We start from the raw sequence: 19,716 nt of genomic DNA on the forward strand, positions 1-19,716 counted from the left end.
TAAATTTTGAAAAATAATTTTAAGATATACTTAGAAATAAACTATATTTACACACGTAACATGCAAAACAGTCACAGTTTTATGGGCAATCCTCTTTTTGTACTCTTTATATGTTTGCAAAGTTCATAACAAAAATTTTGGGAGAAAAATAAAATGCAAAGCAGAACTAACATTAATAGGCCCATCTTCCTTCTATCTCCCCATCAGCTAAGGCAGAGAGACTTTGGACCTTGCTATGTCAAAGCAGGAGAAAATCATGCGCAGACAGAAAGGACCTGAAAGTTATTAGTTCTGAGAGAAGCATTTAAGTAACTTGTACATGAAGATTCTGAGCAGCAGAGCTGAAATTTCTCTTGTCATAATAATTTAGAGGCACTTATAGTAATGGTGGCTTTGGGATGGAGCCTGTGATAACGCTGAGAGCACAGACTTGGAGAGAGAAGCTACCAGCTGCAATCCCGGTTCTGTCACTACTGGCTGTATAACTCTGACCATATCATTTCAACTTTCTGGGCTTCATTTTCCTTTCCTGCAAAAGGAGGGGGTTAGAGTAAATTATTTAGAAAGTAAATTAAAGTGAAGTATTATTTGTAAAGCTACATTTTTACTTTACATATGAGGAAACTGAGATTCACTAAAATAACTCTTCACAAAGCTAGCGTCTAGGGCAGCATTTGAACAGAGATCTAATTCCAACTCCAACTACAAATAAGACAGTGCTCCTGACCTTACACAGGGTAAATAAGCATGCAAGAGGCAGCATTACAGAAATAGGTATTCTGAGATTTCATTGGAGGGTCAAATATAGATGGTATTAAGAATTCAGAAGAAGATCTATTCTGGCCACGAGATCGGGGTAGCTAGAAGGTGCAGTGGATAGAGTGCTGGGTCTGGAGTCAGGAAAAGCTGAGTTTAAATCCCATCTAAGACACTTACTAGCTGTATGACCTTAGGCAAGTCACTTAACCTCTGTCTGCCCCAATTTCCTCAACTGTAAAATGGGGATAATAATAGCATCAACCTCCCATGTTGAGGATCAAATGAGTTAATATTTGTAAAGCACTTAGCATATAGTGCTACGTGTTAGCTATCATCCTCATCATGGAGGAGATAGTATTTGAGCTGGACCTAGAAGGTTCTATAAGATTTCAATAAGCAGAATGCAGGAATGGAAGTGATGGAAGTTAAAGCACAGAGTGAGTTCAGAGGCCACTGAATAGTATAACTGTACTACAACAAATTACAGGCAAGTGAGATGTGGCTGGCAAAGAGAATGAAGGCAAATTATGCAGGATCATAGACAGGGTCATAGATGTAAAAGCTGGAAGATTTAGAGAATCTAATCCTCTCCTCTTACATATCAGAAAATACTGAAGCCAAGAGAGTACACGAATTGCTTAAGGTTTCAGAGATAACAAACAGTAGAACTCAGATCAGAGTCCTGGTCTCTACTCCAAATCCACTTTTTCTTGCATGTCAGGCTAAGGAGTTTACATTTATTCAGTGGAGCAACAGTATCAGAACTATGCTGTATCCGAGATGTGAAGGATGAGCTGGAAGGAGAGAGAAGACCAGAATCTGAAGATCTTTTGAACTGTTATTGCTTTTTAGATCATATTTTTGAACAGTAACGAACACTAGACCAGCCCTTGCACTGGGGACAAATGGTTGAGTCAAGAAATGGATGGGAGAGATATTTCAATGATAAAGGATATGACATCTGACAAGCCGGAACTAGAACAACTAATTTGTTCTAAACAAGGATGTTGGATAAATGAGGTCTTACTATTATTTACTACAAATCTACCAATCACCAGGTACAAAATACAAATGTTCTAATCTTGACCAATAGAAGAAACATTCATAATGACACTTGATTCTTATTCCATTAGTTTCACTCACTTATTGCCTTGCCTTCTTGAGCTTAAAAGCAATATCCAAATAAATGGGACAAGCTCAGCAGTCTATGCTTGAAAATGTCAACTCTATAGTCTTCCTCCCCACCCTCTGAATCAACAACCCAGACTTATTTTACAATTTACTTTGACTATCCAGATTAGTTTGCTTGAGTTACTCATGAATTTTAATATTCAAATGATACATTCTCAGGATTTAGAAATACTTTAAAGAAACATTAATGGCAATAACGGTTTGGACAGGAGTGGGGAACCTGCTGTCTTGAGGCCACATGTGGCCCTCTAGGTCAACGGGCAACCCTTTGAATCCAAACTTTACAGAACAAATCCCCTTAATAAAAAGGATTTGTTCCATAAAACTTGGCTGCATTTGAGGACCCAGAGGGCCACATGTGGCCTCGAGGCTGCAGGTTCCCCACCCCTGGTTTGAACTATCAAAGGACCATGGCAAAAAAAGTTGAAAGAGAGATTATACGGACTATGGTGACTTTCTTCTCTGAAATTCAGTGTCCATTTAACTATTTTAGTCTTTCATGAGGCTTAGGGAATAGTCAGCCTTAGAATCAGAATTCAAGTCCTATGTCTGAGACATAGTAGCACTGAGAACATGGGTAAACCATCACTTACTCTTTCTCTACCTCCAGGAAAATCTTGCAGGATATAAATTACTGAAAAGGTGCCAATCCGCATTGTCAGACTAAGTTTCTATACCCAAGAACTCCCCAAGAAACTCAAAAAACTCTCATACTCAAAAACAAATTTTATCGAAGTCTTGATCACAGGATTGTGAAGATATTATTTTTGTGAAAGAACCTATTCCCTTTTATTATTTGTGAACACTGTGCTTTTATATCATTTATGTTCTGTAAAGAAAAAATTACAGAATTACTTAATTTCTCCTAATTCATTAGAAACCACAAGAAAGTTGTATTTTTTAGGCACTGCAAAAGACTCAAAAATTACCTGCCACTGAGTATGGGATCAGGGAGGTTTAGTGATGGTAAATAGTAACCCAAATAAGCCAAACTATTCATTCCCACAATATTGAACTCACTAGAAAGTATTAATGCAAAAATAAAGTTAGGGGAGTAATAAGTGAGAATATTTTTAACAGGTACTAAACATTAGTAACTGAGGACCTATAAGTTTAGTGAGAAAAACACTGAATTTTTAAGAAAACCTTAGTTCCTTCCAGTCTTTGCTTTGAGCAAGTTACTTATCCTCCCTAATCTGGGGCTTCCTGGATTACAATATGAGGTAGTTCTAACACTTTGTGATTCTATTTCTCACAAATCAATACAAAAACTGTTGATTAACTAGTAGAATGAATTTTTAGTAAAGTTAAGAGTTAACTAGAAAAACTAGGTACATCTTTTATAAAGTGTAAATAACTAGAACCTGACAAAAATACAAGCATAAAATATCTATACCACCAGATATTTAAAATGTAATTTTTCCTGAAGGAGAATATAAGGCAATTTCAAAAGAAGTGTCAAACCTTTCATGAAAGATCATTTTAAAGTATTACCCAAGGACATCTAGGTGGCAAAGTGGATGGAACCTTGGGCTTACGAAAACTCATCTCCCTGAGAATGAATCTGGACTCAGACACTTTCTAGTTGTGTGACCCTGGACAAGTCACTTAACCCTGTTTGCCTCAGTTTCCTCAACTGTAAAATAAGCTGGAGAAGGAAATGGAAAATCACTTCAGAATCTCTGCCAAGAAAATCCCAAACAGAATCATGAAGAGTTGGACACAACTGAAATGAGTGAACAACAAATCTTAGACAGACTAGGCCTGTGCTAACACTTCCTCTAAAATTTTACACTGATATATGCCTATATTTATCTTTTATATTCCTTACTATAGAAATTTTTGCTTAGTTCTGCAATTACCATCAAAAAATACTCTATATTTTCAATCGACATCCTCTGAACCTCTGAAAATGGATTATTCTGACCTTCTTTAATTCTTTTACTCATACTTCAGGACATTTACTTAGTGAAATGCCAAGTCATTTGAAGAATTTTTGATATTTCAAATACTCACAAGATTTTCTCCTCTAAAATATTAAATAGAAAATTATGTATCAAAATGCTTATGACACAAAAACTTTTTAAAAATCAAATGAGCATTAATAATGGGCCTATAATGTGACAGGAATTATGCTAAGGAGTATAGACACAAAGACCAAAGTTAACAGTCCCTTCCTTTAGAAAACTCACACTCTACTGGGGAGCCAGAATAAACACGTATAAGTATGTACAAAATAAATGCAAAGAGCTTTTGATGAGAGGCATCAGGAAAGTGTGTATGTAGAAGGTGATGCTTGTGCTAAATCTTCAAAAGGAGGCAATGAAGAAGGAATGCATCTAGGTGTGGGCACCAAAATGATGGACAAAGGCATACAGATTGTATGCTATACGTAAGGAACTGAAAGCAGGACGGAATGACTGGGCAGTAGAATGTATGGAGGGGCATAAGACTGAGAAGACAGGAAATGACAAGGTTCTGAAGAGTTTTAAATGATGATCAAAGGATTCTGTTTGACATATGAGGCAATAGGGAGTTTATGAGGAAGATGGGAAAGGAAAAAATGGTTGCCATTTAGAAAAATCACCTTAGTGGCTATGTAGAGAAGAGATAAAAGAAGGTGTCTTGAAGCAAGGAAAACAATTAGGAGGCTATTACAACAATTCAGGCAAGAAGTGATGCTTGTGTGAGTAGAGAAGTATAGTACAAGATTTAAATTCCTCTATTTTGTACCAAAAACTTGGCTGACAATTTCTTTATCTTAAGGATATCCCAAACCCTAGGGGCCCCTGAATCAGTATTTACAGGTTTCACACTACATCCTTGAAGCCTTATCATTTTCTTTAGCTATATCAATTTGAGAAATCCTGTTCTAGACCATTCTATTTGCTTTTACCTTTCAGTCTGTTCCTTCATTGTCAGAAAATGGCAGTTATTCATTTTTCTATTCCAAATTGGTATCTCCTAGGAGTACTTTTCTTGGTGCTTTGCATTTCCTCCTCTACACTTATTTACTACTGTTTTCTCACTTGCATTAAATCCTATCTAGGAACATGACCTAAATCAAGCGGATTTGTTTCTATTAGACGATCACTATTCTCATCTGACTTTTGTATCTGCTTCCTCATTTTTCTACCACAACAAAGGTACAATTTGTTCAGTTTCTGAAGCAAATAATCTCAAATCCTTTCCCTTCCCTCTTTGTATCCAAACCACTGACAAATCTACTTCCACATACCATACAAATGTATCCTTTAGCTTTCATATACCTTATCAAACTTTAAATCTTATTCGTTCTTTTACTAGCCTTCTGCAACTACCCTCAAAATAGGCCTTTTAAACCAAGATGTTTCACTTGTTCTTAATATCATACTTTTTAGAATTGCCAATTGTACATAGTGCAGTGGAATCACCATATACTTCTAGTGTTCAATCAACAAGCACTTATTAAGCACCTATATGCTAGGCACTGTGCTAGGCTCCTTAGGAAACAAATATAATAGTGAGACAACTCCTCTTTTTAAGCAGCTTACATTCTAACCTAGAGTCCATGAATTTGCTTTTAAAATATTTTGATAACTGTAGTCCAATATAATTGGTCTCTTTTGTAATTTTATATGTTTTGTGCATTTAAAAAGATTATTCTGATAAGTAGCTCATAAGCCTCACCAGACTGCCAAAGGAGTACAGGACACAAAAAAGGTTACTGCATTTGTGTGATACATGTTCACAAATAATTATTTTGAAGATAAGTACAAAATAAATACCTGGTGATAGGAGGGAGTGGAGCACTAACAATTAGGATAAACAGAAAAGTCCTCCTGGAGGTGGTGTTACTTGGGCTGAACATTGGTAGGAACTAGGGTTTCCAAGAGGCAGAAGTGAGAATGGGATTCATGGATTGGGGGAAGGGGATGTGTGCATCCTGTGCAAGGAAGGAAGGAAACAAGTATTTATTAAATGCTATTATAGGTCAGGGACTTTCCTAAGTGCTTTGCAAATATTATGTTAACTAGTCCTCAAAACAACTCTGTGAGGTAAGTGCTAATACTGGCTCCATTTCACAAATGAGGAAACTGAGGTTAAGACAGATTAAGTGATCTGTCCAGACACAAGTGTCTGAATCAGGATTTGAACTCAGGTCTTCCTGATTCTAGGTCCAGCGCTCTATCCAATGAACAACTAGCATCAAAGTGAGAAATGGAAAATGACATGAAGAACAAGTAGTACAGTTTAGCTAGAACATGTGGGGCCTGAAGGGGATTATTAAGTCTGAAAAGTTAGGCCAGAGTCAGATTAATAAGGATTTTAAATGCTAAAGACGTCTACTCTAAAGAGGTAATGATATAAAGGCAATAAAGAAACACTTATGCTTCTTGAGCAAAGAAATAGCAGTAAAACCTCTGCTTTAAGATCATTTTGTCAGAATGGATTTGATAGCAGAAAAACCAGATAAAAGGAAGCCAATTGTCCAGAAAAGAGACAATGCAGGCTTATACAAAATGACTGTAACACTTTTCACACAAATATAGTCAGATCTAAATAGCTGGAAAAACATCAGCTACTCATAGGCAGGCTGAGCTAATATAATAAAAATAACAATTCTACCTAAATTAAATTATTTATTCAGTGCCATATCAAGCAAACAATCAAAAAATTGCTTTACAGAGTTAGGAAAAATAAAATTTATCTGGAAGAACTAAAGATCCAGAATATCAAAAGAAATGCAAGAGAAGGTGGCCTCACTGTACCAGATCTTAAACATTTATAAAACAGCAATCCTCAAAAACTACTTGGTACTGGCTAAGAAATAGAATGGTGGATCAGTGGAATAGGTTGGGGTCCATAAGGTACAGCGGACAATCACTATAGCAATTTACAGTTTGAAAAACCCAAAGACTCCAGCTTCTGGGAAAAGAACTCACGAAAACTGTAAAATAGTATGGCAGAAACTAGGCATGGACCAACATCTTATACCATATTCCAAAATAAAGTCAAAATATACAATTTAGATATAAAGGCTGATATATAAGCAAACTAGAAGAGCAGGGAACAGTTTGCCTGTCAGATCTATGAAGAAGGGAAGAAACTTATTATCAGACAAGAGGTGGAAAACATTATGAAATGCAAAATGGATGATTTTGATTACATTCAATTGAAAAGTTTGTACACAGTCAATGAAACAACCATGATTAGGAAGGAAGCAGAAAACTAGGAAAGAATTTTTACAATCAGTGTCTCTGACAAAGGCATTATTTCTAAAATATAGAGAGAACTGAGTCAAATTTATAAGAATACAAGTAATTTCCTGATTGACAGTCAAAGAATATGAACAGGCAGTTTTCAGATGAAGAAATTAAAGCTATCTATAGTCATATAAAAAATGCTCTAACTCACTACTGACAGAGAAATGCAAATCAAAACAACTCTGAGATACCACACTGCACCTATCAGATGGGCTAACATGACAAAACAGGAAAACAATAAATGCTGGAGATGTGGAAAAATTGGAACATAAAAATGAATCGTTGGAGTTGTGAACTGATCCAACTCTTTCGGAAAACAATTTGGAACTATGCCCAAAGGGCTATAAAATGTGCATACCCTTTGACCCAGCAATACCACTTCTAGGTCTGTATCCCAAAGAGATCATACAAATGGGAAAAAGACCTACATGTACAAAAATATTTATTGCAGCTCTTTTTGTGATGGCAAAGAATTAGAAATTGAGGGGATACCCATCAGCTGGGTAAGGGCCAAATAAGTTGTGGTATATGAACGTAATGGAACAGTACTCTTCTGTAAGAAATGATGAGCAGGCATACTTCAGAAAAACCTGGAAGGACTTGAATGAGTTGATTCTGAGTGAAGTGAGTACAACGAGAAGAACACTGTACATAATAACAGTCACACTGTGTAATGACTAACTTTGATACACTTAGCTCTTCTCAGCAATGCAAAGATCTAAGACAACTCCCAAAGACTCATGATGGAAAATGCTATCCACATGCAGAAAAAGAACTATTAAGTCTGAATGCAGATTGAAGCATATTATTTGCTGTCTCTTTTGTTTGTTTCTTCTTTCTCATGGTTTGTCCCATTGGTTCTAATTCTTCTTTACAACATGACTAATGTGAAAATAAGTCCAATAAGAATGTATATGTAGAACCTATAGCAAATTACATGTCATGTGGGGGAGAGAGGGAGAGATTGGAGAGGAAAATATGGAACTCAAAAATTTATGGAAGTGAATTCTGAAAATTAAAAATAAATAAATTTAAAAAAACAAAGTGACTGTAATGTGAGTACAGAAAAGCAAGAGATAATGAAGAATTGAGAATCATGGTGTGTATTTGTCCTTTGCTGCCAAAGAAGACCATGCCATCAGAGAAATAATGACATGACTTGCACTTGACTTTGTTTCTGAGTGAGGGAGGGCTGTGCAAGTCACCAGCCTCACTTCTCCTCCAGAGCCATCTGAATCCAGTGACCAGATATTCATCAGGATGACTGGAGATGACCCAGGATGAGGCAACTGGGGTTAAGTGATTTGCCCAAGGTCACACTGCTAGTAAGTGTCAAGTGTCTGAGGTAAGATTTGAACTCAGGTCCTTCTGACTCCTGCACTGGTGCTCTATCCACTGCACCACCCATGGTAAATAATAGGAGAAGGAAGAGTAGAGGATGACTCCTCAGCTGCAAATTAGGGTGACTGGAATGGTAGTATTTTCAGCAGAAATAGGGAAGGAGAAAAAAAATAAATAGGGAAAGAAGAATAAGGTCCAAGGGCAAGATACTGAGTTCTGTTTCAGGCATATTTAGTTTGAGGTGCTTGTGGGCAGCCCAAGTGAAGACATCCCATAGTCAGTTAGTTGTTGATGGAGCTTAAGAAAGACAAAAGCTCTGGGTATGTAGATTTGGGAGTCATCAGCAAAGAGTTATAGAAACTGATGAGATAAAAAAAACACTGCAGAGAAAGACATAAAGAGGTCCCATGGAAAAGCCTGGTGTTCATGCTATGGTTAGCATGCAAGACACAGAGGATGATCCCACAAAGGATCACTCTAACTAACAGGTAGAAAAAGAACTATGATGGATCAGGGTCACAAACATTCAGGGAGAATACTCAGATGAAGGAAGTTAATAGTGGCAGATACTTCAGAGAAGTCAAGAAGAATAAGGAGGGAGAAAAGGCTATGGAATTTAACAATTAAGAGACCACTGGTATTTGTTGTTATAAGGAAGAGCTCTTTTAAAGGAGGAAGGGAAAGGAATACAGTATGTCAACACAAAAAGTACCAACAAAAATCTTTTTAAAAAATCATTCATGACTGTAGAGGATGCAGTTTCAGTTCATTGATGGAGATGAGACCCAAAGGAGCAAGTGAAAAGTGAGAAAGAGGAGATAATGAGTATAGACAGCTTTTCCTAGAAGTATGGCTATGAAAAGAAAGAGAGCAATAAGATGTCAGCTTAGAGGAAAGGTGGGGTCAAGTCAAGATTTAAGGATGGGAGAGATCTAACCATATTTGAAAGCAACAAAGACATAGTCAGTGGATAAGAATGGGCTACAAATTGAGGAGAAGAGATAATTGAAGGGGCAAGCTGCTGACATGAATTCTGCGTAAAACCAGAGAGGAGAGAGGAATCCTAATAGATGACAAATCAAGGCTCTTTGCTGGGAAAGATTGGGGCCAAGGGGGAAGCAAAGCATGATGGTGTAGACTGCTTGAGAAGAGCAGGTATGGAAAAACAATAGCTGAAGAAAGTGCAATTAGAATGCTTTTCGCAATACTGGTGCACAGCAATGAAGGGCCAGTTGAGAATGGTAACAAATGTGTAGTGAAACCAGTCTCAACTTTTCTTCCAGCAGTACTGTGAGCAGCAGGGATACGATGCGAATACAGTGAGTTTAGTTGAAGCTATAGGTGTAACTTCAACCTATCGCATTACATCAAGATTTTACTGTTGGTAACTGTCTCCCTCCCCCTCCATCCCCCCAAGATTTAGTTCATAAGATATTGAAATACATGAGTCATGAGGTTATTTTTTAGGAAAATCTTCACGCTACTACAGTTTCCCTATTTATTACAGTACAATGGAGCAATGTACTGTCTTTACAGCAGCAAGAAGTTTAAATTTCCACTAGGCACACCATACCAGTCTATGTTCTTAAGAACTTGAGCACAAACAAGCATAAAACAATTTAAAAGTTACCTGGCTCCCAAACGCTCTATGATTCCTTTAGACTCCCAAATATTCTGACTAATCCACGTTTGCCTTTAACTCTTCCTTTCTGCTCAAAATGCATGCTGTTTCAACTGCCTTCAAGTATTCATCCCAGCCTAAACAAATTCAGGACTCTACTGTGTCCAGGGATCCTGAGTTTGTTTAGGATGAGATATGTAAACGTAAACATACCTATACCTATCTATTCCTGTGTGATTTTGCTCATGGTCCTTTTAGTGTTAAGTCCCCTTCTTCTCCCAAGGTGGATATTCCAGAGACAGGGGCAAATTCCTTGTTGTTCGTTTGTTTCAGTGGTGTCCAACTCTTCATGATCCCATTTGGGGTTTTCTTGGCAAAGATACCGAAAAGGTTTGCCGTTTCCTTCTCCAGCTCATTGTACATATGAGGAAACCGAGACAAAACAGAATTAAGTGACTTGCCCAGAGTTACACTGCTAGTAAGGGTCTCAGGCCAGGTTTGAACTCCAGTCTTTCTGGCCGGGGACCCTGTCCACCGCAGCGCCTTTTTAAAGCACCCTAGCACCTTCTTGGCATCGCAAGGTTTCAGCTGAAACAAAGACTACGCTTACTACCAGGAAGCCGTCCTTGAACAGAGTTCTCTTGGCTTCACGGGGATACAGGGCCAGCGTAAGCAAGAGGGTGAAGCCCTAGAGCCTTTCACAAGCAGCAAACAACCTCCTTAATTAAAGGATCGTTCACGCCCCATCTTTAGCCTCCACGGAACCTGTTTCCACGTCGGAGATGGGGCTAGATTGAACTTCAGGCTGGCCAGGACGTAGTCCCAAGGCTCCCACCCCATCTCCCAGTCATCCCGGGGAGGGGGAGTGCGGTGGGGGTAGAAATGGGGGGGCCGGCCCGTGTGTCGACGCGGCCCCCGCCCGCCCGGATGTGACGGTGTCACCGCCCGTGGTGCTCCCCCTTCTTCAGTCCCCCCTTACCCCCACCCGAATGTGAAAAGCACTGGAGAAGGGATGGACGTCCGGCTACCGGGGTCACGTACCCAGGTAAGGAGGCTCTCGCACAGCTCCACCCGCTCCAGGGACTCCACGTTAAACATCTTCCACTCCGGGGTTCAGGCGGCGGCACCACCCTCCCCGCCGAGCCGGAAACCGCTGCCGCCGCCGCGGCCTGTGTCCGGAGAGTCCGGGCCGCTACGCCGGCCTCCCCTTCCCACTCCCACCACCTACACTGCCCCCCGGCCTGTGAAGCTGCCTCAGGCCCGTCACCGCTCTTTCCCCACGTCCCGCTCCGCCTGCGCGCCGGCTCTCGGCGTTCCCGACCACGCCCGCAGTCCGGCGGACTATCCCTCCTCCCCAGCCAGCTTGTGGCTGCGGCCGCTGCCGCCCCCACTGCGCACAATCACATTCCTCGCCGGCCAGTCCGTCCGAGCCGTCAACGACGTAAGCGCGCGACCTGACACCCGGCGCCTCCTGCGTGCTCGCGGCGCACGCGCGAACGGGGGGTTGTCTACTCACCCCTACCCCACCCCTTCTTCTCCCTTCCCCGACGCACGGGATTTGCGCTTGCGCCAGCGGTGATGGGGAAACCTCAGTATATAAATAAATAAAATTTGAACCAGGGACTATCTCTGGGGGAGGGGTAGCGGGGCGAGTCGCCGGAAATAATCCCTCTCTTAGTCAACTAAAATTGACGTTCTGCTTTGTCAGCTGTTGAGAAAGGTGCGCGCGCTCCCGCCCCGCCGGCGGCCGGCAGGGAGCGCGCGGCGTCGGCCACGCTCCCCCTCCGTCCCTGGCGACGGATCTGTGGCTCCTCCCACGTACCCCTTAGCCGGCTCCGCCACACCCCCGCCTGGTCCCACTCCCTCCCGGGTCCTGCCCCCGCCCCAGATCCGCTCTCTCTTGCTCTCTGCTCCTCCTCCTCCAGGGGGAGCTGGAGAGAGGGAGGGGAGCCGGGCTGGTGGGAGGGAGTCGCCCGTTGCTGGGCAGCCCGGAGGCGATCGGGAGCTAGTCCGCCGGCTTCGGCTTCCGCAATATCCTTAGGGGCCTGGACGCCCGCCTGCGTGGTAGTAGCCCCGGAACCTCTTCCGGGCCCGGGACACGGTGCGGGGTTTCCCCGGGCCTGCGCCGTGCAGAGATAACTGGAGGCTGGACCAGCTGCGCGTCCCGGGGCTGGGCCTGCAACGGACTGGCCGCCCGAGGTGTGTGATGGGGCCCCCGACCCCGCGCCCCTGCGCGCCTTCCCGGGTGTGTAGTCCGGGCGGCCCCTTCCCTGGGCCTTTTCATTGATTCTCTGGGGCCTCCAGGACTGGGAGGCGGTGTGGGCAGGTGGCTGCCGCTTCCGGTGGTGGGTGAGTATTTAGGCCTGGAGCGCCTTTCCGGGCGCGCAGTCTGGAGAATTGGGCTCCCCAGTCCTTCCCACCGTCAGTGTTACTGCCAGTCAGTTCTCCCAGTCCCCTTGGCTTCCTGGAGGAAGAGGCAAGATGTGGTTGTCACAAATGGTTACTGTTACTTAGGCGGTAAACGCTCCCCCCCACCCCAGCCAAACCTCTGCACGAATTCCTTTGGGCCCATCGAGGTAGCTTTGCTGTCAGTTCAGGGCTTCCCTTTCTGTCCTCCCCACCCCCATTTTTTTGGGGGGGTGGTAAAGCTGGACAAGATCTTAGATCAGTTTAGCATACAAGGACTCTGCAGGTTTGAGACGTGCGCTCGTGGAGCCCTCAGGGGAGATTGCAAATAATCGGTATCATTTATTCAGATGTTTTAGGAGAAGGACTGGCGAGGTGTGTTGTGAAGTGTGGGGAGGCAGAGAAGGAAGGCTACAACCTACTTGGGGAAAGGGAAGCTTTCTTGCAAGAGGGTGGCCCGGAACATGGAAGTTTATAAAAAAACGTTAGATGAGGAGGAATGAGTTGGACCATTGACCAGTAGGGTCATCCTGGCTGCGTTTTATTAATCATCCTCAGCAGCTAGGAGGAATAAGGAGAGAAACATTGTTGCGTATTTTTTATGGTATGTTACCAAGGTCTTGTTAGAAGGTCACAAAATTGCTATCACTTTTTTTATGGCCATTGTATCATGTCAGCTTGAAAGAGTGGCCTCTTCACTGGCTGCCCCTCACCAATGTCTGAAATGGTCCTCCTCCTCCTCCCCTCAGCCCTCTAGCTTTCCTACTTCCTTCCAGATTCACCTTTAAATGCCAGTTTCTGCAGGCGGCTTTTCGTGTCCCTTCCCTCTTCTACCACCTCTCAAATGCCTTCCCTCTGAAATTATCTTCCGTTTACACTGTAGGTATTTTGTATATATGTAATTATCTGCATGTTGTATTCCCCATTAAAATGTGCGATTTTTGAGGGTAGGGACCTATGGTTTTGTATCCCCATTTACTAGCACATTGTCTATCACGTGATAAGTACTTACTAAATGCTTGGCTGACCGATTTATCTTCTAGTAATGTACCATACAAGAGGTTTTAGTAGACTGAACTGGGGAAGACGTAGGTTCAGTCCCCTTTTCTGGTCCTCCTGGCTGTATGAAATTGGACAAAGCATTTCACCTCTTAGTGCCTTAGGCATTTGTAAATTGAATAATTGCTCTTGTGCCTTGGAAGAGAGAATTTACTTATTGGGAGTGAAGAAAATGCCAATAGTGGTAAATTCCACTGTCTCTCAACTTAGTTCAAAACAAATTTCTCCCAGTTTTGCTTAATTCATTCCTATAAGTCTTTGGCCTTCTGCTGCTTCTTCAAGGTTGTTCAAGTGAATAAATGCTTATAAATGGGATTGAATTTGACTCAACACAATTCCTTTGTGCTTTGCCTTATGCAAACTTTACAGGCCTGTTTATCAAGTACTACCGATACATTTACTCAGTTTGCCAGGTTTAGATAGCCTTGATCTTCTGTCCCCCTTTATAAAGCTTTATTTCTTACCCACAGTATGTAGTACTACTATCTCCTTGTCTTCTCAGTGTTTCTTTGTGGATCTGCCTACAAATAGTGAAATGAAGTTTATTTAAAGGCCCACTGGATGATTACTGATACCTGGTAAAGACATGTAGCTCACAAAATTCCTTGTACTTGAGGATGAGTCACCAGTTTTTCCTTTGAACTTACGTGAGGTACCTATGTGGAACTTATGTGAAATGAGAAGGCTTTAGAGAAAACTGGAGATCTGGGCAGTAGTTTTCAGGACTGTCTCCTCACCAGTTAGGTGGGTCCTTACTGTGTTTATCTGATAAGTAAACACTACTGTATTCTGAGGTAAAGTTCAATGCTTCTCTTTTGTCCTAGCAACACTAGAACAGAAGCATAACCCTTTGGTGCTGTAGCATTATTGGTACTTAGAGGAGTCCTCTATTAAAAAGAAATGACAGTGAAGCAGGGATGAGATCGTGTTGGATTTGGTCATACTTTCACTTATCTTTTTTGATAGATTTTTCTAACAAGACTCCACATATGGAATAATGTCGAGCATTTTTAGAACCATTTGCTCCCCTCAAAGTACTTAACATCTCTTATCATGATCCTTCCAGAAATTGTGTAAGGTAGATAGGGTAGGGGATGTTATCCCTAGTTTACATTTTGGGAAACCATAGCATGACATAGATATATACAAAGTCTTGAGAGAACAGAATGCCTCTGTATCCCTGGCAGTTAGCATAAGTGCTGTGCACCTAGTAAGTGCTCAATAAATGCTTTTCATTCATTCATTAATTCCTTACAACTAGGTAGTAAAGGCACTGTTCTTATTTCAGGTATGCCTTTGTTGTTTTATCTTTTTTTCAGTCTCATATGATTCTTTCCCACTCCATTTGGAGGTTTCCATGTCTTTTTCCAGCTCATTTTACAGAAGAGGAACTGAGACAAACCTGGGTTAAATGACTTTGTCCCAGGGTCACACAGTCAATAAGCCTCTGAGCTTAGATTTGAACTCTGGTCTTCTTGACTCCAGGCCCAGTGCCCTGTCCACTGCACTACATATCTAGTTGCGTATATAAGCCAAGCAAAAAGAACTTCCTTTCTAAATAAGACCTTACTGGAAAAAAAGGTAGAGAATTAAAACCTTCTTAGGTTCTTGTAAACTATTTCAGAATTGATATTAATACCATATCTTCAGCTTCCAATGCACTAAATCTTTGGAGTAAATTTTTACTTTTCTCTGTTACCTCAGTCATTTAATTAATTGCACCGAGTTTCTTATAGAATATATCTAAATTTGACCATATGTCCTCCATAAAGCTTTTCCAAAGTAAGGTAGACAGTGATTCATGGCATCCTTCTTTTTTTCCCTCCCCCCAACATTGTTTGACCTGTTAGCTCAAATAATTCCCTCTTCTCTTTCTCTTGCATAAAATACTTGCAGTACTTGTAATACAGGAGCCCACAACTAGCTGATCAAGATCTACTGGTAGATCTCCAACCCTTGCCCAATAAATCTCAGTTCATTGGCATTCCCAGAGTTAAGAACAATTCTGGCAGCCATCCACTTCTGCTTATTCCTAGGCAATATATACTGTCGGAGTAATTCTCCACTCTCTTTTTTAGTCGGCATCTTCAGTGACTCTTGTATTTAGCTGTCAACACCTCTTCTGTCCTAAATTTTCAAAGTTTTAGGAAATGAAGCCTAACCCTTCATAGAAAGATTGGGAATTCCTGTCCTGTTATAATGTAAATGATTTTATGTATTTAACTCTTAAGATAGTCCTAATTCTCTGTGTCTTCTTGTGCATGTGTATGAAACCAGGACTTAAAGTTGTAAATATGTGGAGATCACTTAAGTATTTATGTGATTTGCTATATACAATGACCCATTCAGTTCCACTTAACAAGTACTGTGCTTCTGAGGAGAGAGAAATATAGTCACACCCTATCACATTCATTAGTGAATATGAGATTTTCCTCTTTACAGAAAATGTTTATAAGTAGTAATAATGGTATTTTTTAACTTTGCAAAGTTACACTATTTGATCCATATTCCTAACTGTGCTGTCAGGTAAGTAGTCTTGCTTCTGGAGTTGAATCCTTTTTCCTCTAATGTCTTCATTCTGTCCTTGTCATTGGAAAAAGACAGAATAAAGAAAAATTCATTACTCCACCCCTTATAATCTAACTTCTGACCTTCGTGCCAGGAACATAGTAAGCCCTCCATAGTAAGTTTCTCCAAAGTTAACAGTGATCACTTGTCAGATCTAATAGCCTTTATTGAAGTCAGAATAGCATTAGATGTTGTTCACCTCTTTGTCCTAGATATTCCCTCCTCTCTGGATTTTGTCAGACCACTTTCTTTTGGTTTTCTACCTGTCTGACCACACCTTCTTAGTTTTCTTTGCTGGAATAACCTCCAAATCCTGGCCTCTAACCATGGGGGAGTATTCCAAGGCTCTTACCTAGGTCATCTGCTTTTCTTTGTCTACTCTCTGCAGTCATCTTTGAATGATCGTCTCAGATGATTTCCAGACCTATATATCCAACCCATATCTTTCTCCTAAATTCCAATCCTACATTATCAACTTCCATTTGGATATTTTGAACTCTGTGACTTTTCCTTTTTAGATTTCTTATGTTACTCTCCTTCATGGCCTCTACATTCAAGTAAAAGTGGCTTATTTACTATTCCTAACATAACATTCCCTGTCCTCTCTGTCTGACAGCCTGTCCCCCATTCCTGGAACCCTCTCTCCCTTCTCACCTCCACCTAAGAATCCCTGGCTTCCCTCAGAGCTTACCCCTCATGCCAGCTGCTATACAAAAATCCAATCCCTCTCCCATATTAGTCTTACCACTGCCAAATGTATTTACTTTTATACATTTTATACATACGTGTATCCCAAAAGTCTTATCTCAATTTTAAGCTAGTAAAGCCTTTTGGGACATAAGTGTATTTTTGTTGTAGTCTAGTTACTTAGTTGTGTCCAACTCTTTATGATCCCATTTGGGATCTTCTTGACAAAGATAGTAGAGTGGTTTGCTGTTTCCCTCTCCAATTCATTATAGATGAGGAAATTGAGGCAAACTGGGTGAAGTAATTTGCCCAGGGTAACACAGCTAGTAGTGTCTGAGGTCATATTTGAACTCAGATCCTCCCAACTCCAGGGCTAGCACTCTATCCACTGTGCCACCTACCTGCCCACATAAGTGTGTAGTTTATTCATATATATATATATATATATATATATATACACACACACAAACATGTTGTTTTTCCCAATAAGCACCTTGGGGACAGGGACAGTTTTGTTTTTGTCTTCGTATCCTCAGTAACTAGGATGGTAAGTGTGTGAGAAATGGTTGTTTATTAATTGAGGTGCCCATAATATTGCTACATTTCCAGAAATAAAATTGACTTCCTGTCATTGTAGAAACAACTATGGGTAATCAGTTTGGTCAGTCACTTAGCATTTATTAAGCTCCATCTTCTGCCAGGCACTGTGCTAAGAGCTAGAGAAACTGAGAAAGGCACAAACCAATCCCTGCCCACAGGGAGCTCACAGTCTAATCTGGGAAACAGCTTATAAACAACTATGTACAAATGAGATATAAGCAAGATAAACTGAAAGTGATCAAAAGAGGGAAAGCATTAGGGGATAAGAGGAAGGGAAGAAGCATTCATTAAACAAAGTACTCTGTGCCAGGCACTTCTCTAAATACTTTACAAATATATCAGTTAATGCACTATTATTAAGGGAATCAAAAAAGGCTTCTTGAAGCGTAACTTTAGCTGAGACTTGAAGGAAGCCAAGAGGTGGAGATGAGAAGGGAGAGTGTCCTAGGTATAGAGGACAGCCAGTGAAAATATCCAAAGTCTGGGGTGGCAGAGCCAAGATGGTGGAGTAAAAGTAGGGTGTTGCCCCAAACCTCTACCCCAAACCCTTCCAAATACCTTTTAAAAATGACAAAACAAATTCTAGAACAGCAGAATCCACAAAAAGATGGAGTGAAAAAAATTTACAGCCCAAGACAACTTGGAAGTTTGTCAGGAAAGGTCTCTTGCACTAGGATGAGACAGGAGTGCAGTCCTGCACAGGTTGCACCAGTGCAGATCGGGCCCCAGCAAATTAAGAGCAAGCCTTGGGGTGACTAAATCACTGGCAGCAGTATCAGGTTCCAGGCTTCTCAGCTCACAGATGCCAAAGACAACTTAGAAAGTCAGCAGGAAAGGTCTATTGCACCTGGGTGAGAGCGGAGCACAGTTTAGCACAGGCCTTGGGAGTGATTGAATCAGCAGTGACAGCAGCAATGGCTGCGTTTGGAGATCTCAGTCCATAGGTGGTAAGGACATCAAACAACCAGTGAGAAGGAGATGAGGGGTATTTTTGCTAGCATTGAGGCAGGTCTCTGTTGCTTTGCCCACACTCGGATCCAAGTTGCAGTCCTGGGTGGCAGTTCCAGGATGAGGAGAAGCACTAGCACAGCAGAACTTGTGGCCACAGTGGAGGGGGCAGGTGGGACCCTCCTCACAATTCCAGGCAGAAAAGAGTGCTGTGGTCCCTCACAGACCAGAGCACAGGCCAAGAGAGCAGCAAACACCTCTCCTTAGATCATACCACCTTGGAAGAAGCAAAAGCTTACTGGTCTCTGGAAGTATCTCTGAAAACAGCTGCATAAAACACCTAAAGCTTGGGACAGTGTGCCCTCCACCCTCGAAACAGAGACCTATTTTCACAAAGAGTTAAAAGTCAGGTAATAGGCTGGGAAAATGAGCAAACAATAGAAAAAACCTCTGACTATAGAAAGTTATTATGGTGACAACAAAGATCAAACCAAACACTTAGAAAACAGGAAAGTCAAAGCTACTACATCCAAAGTCTCCAAGCAAAATATGAATTGATCTAGACCATAGAAGAGCTCAAAAAGAATTTTGAAAGTCAAGTGAGAGAGGTAGAGGAAAAATTGGGAAGAGAAATGAGAATGATGTAGGAAAATCATGAAAAACGAGTCAAGAGCTTGGTAAAGAAGACACAAAAAATAACTGAAGAAAGTAACACCTTAAAAAATAGACTAGGCCAAATGATAAAAGAGGTCTAAAAAGCCAATGAGGAGAATGCCTTAAAAAGCAGAATTGGCCAAATGGAAAAGGAGGTCTAAAAGCTCACAAGAAAATAATTCCTTAAGAATTAGAATACAGCAAATGGAAGCTAATGACTTTATAAGAAATCAAGAAACAATAAAATAAAACCAAAAGAATGAAACAATAGAAGACAGTGTAAAATATCTCATTGGTAAAAAAAAAAAAAAGAAAAACTGACCTGGAAAATGGATCCAGGAGAGATAGTTTAAAAACTATTGGACTATCTGGAAGCCATGATCAAAAAAAGAGCCTAGATATCATCTGTCAAGAAATTATCAAGGAAAACTGCCCTGATATTCCAGAACCTGTGGGTAAAATAGAAACTGAAAAAATCCACCAATCATCACCTGAAAGAGATCCCAAAATGAAAATTGCTGGGAATATTATAGCCAAATTCCAGGTTCTCAGGTCAAGGAGAAAATATTGCAAGCAGCCAGAAAGAAACAATTCAAGTATGGTGGAGCCACAGTCAGGATAACATAAGATTTAACA

General features: G+C 41.1%; 2 protein-coding genes across 11 annotated transcripts in view; one reads left to right on the forward strand and one right to left on the reverse strand.

The window, feature by feature from the left end:
- HOOK3 (hook microtubule tethering protein 3) overlaps positions 1–11,616 on the reverse strand; it is a 112,268-nt gene extending 100,652 nt beyond the window's left edge. For 4 of the 6 annotated variants that reach the window (XM_072635034.1, XM_072635035.1, XM_072635037.1 and 1 more), the window contains exon 1: positions 11,200–11,616. In XM_072635034.1, the coding sequence (XP_072491135.1) occupies positions 11,200–11,256 (57 nt within the window). In that variant the 5' untranslated portion in view covers positions 11,257–11,616. Of the gene's footprint in view, positions 1–10,371; positions 11,085–11,199 lie in introns of those variants that run through there. The other 2 variants (XM_072635039.1, XM_072635038.1) reach the window with 2 other exon arrangements.
- Positions 11,130–19,716, forward strand: part of RNF170 (ring finger protein 170) — a 61,108-nt gene continuing 52,521 nt past the window's right edge. The window contains exon 1 of one of the 5 annotated variants that reach the window (XM_072635042.1): positions 11,130–11,203. The gene's annotated coding sequence lies outside the window, so the exon portion shown is untranslated. Of the gene's footprint in view, positions 11,204–11,944; positions 12,508–19,716 lie in introns of those variants that run through there. The other 4 variants (XM_072635043.1, XM_072635044.1, XM_072635040.1 and 1 more) reach the window with 4 other exon arrangements.

Source organism: Notamacropus eugenii, chromosome 1 (assembly GCF_028372415.1).
Source record: "Notamacropus eugenii isolate mMacEug1 chromosome 1, mMacEug1.pri_v2, whole genome shotgun sequence".
NCBI lineage: Eukaryota > Metazoa > Chordata > Mammalia > Diprotodontia > Macropodidae > Notamacropus > Notamacropus eugenii.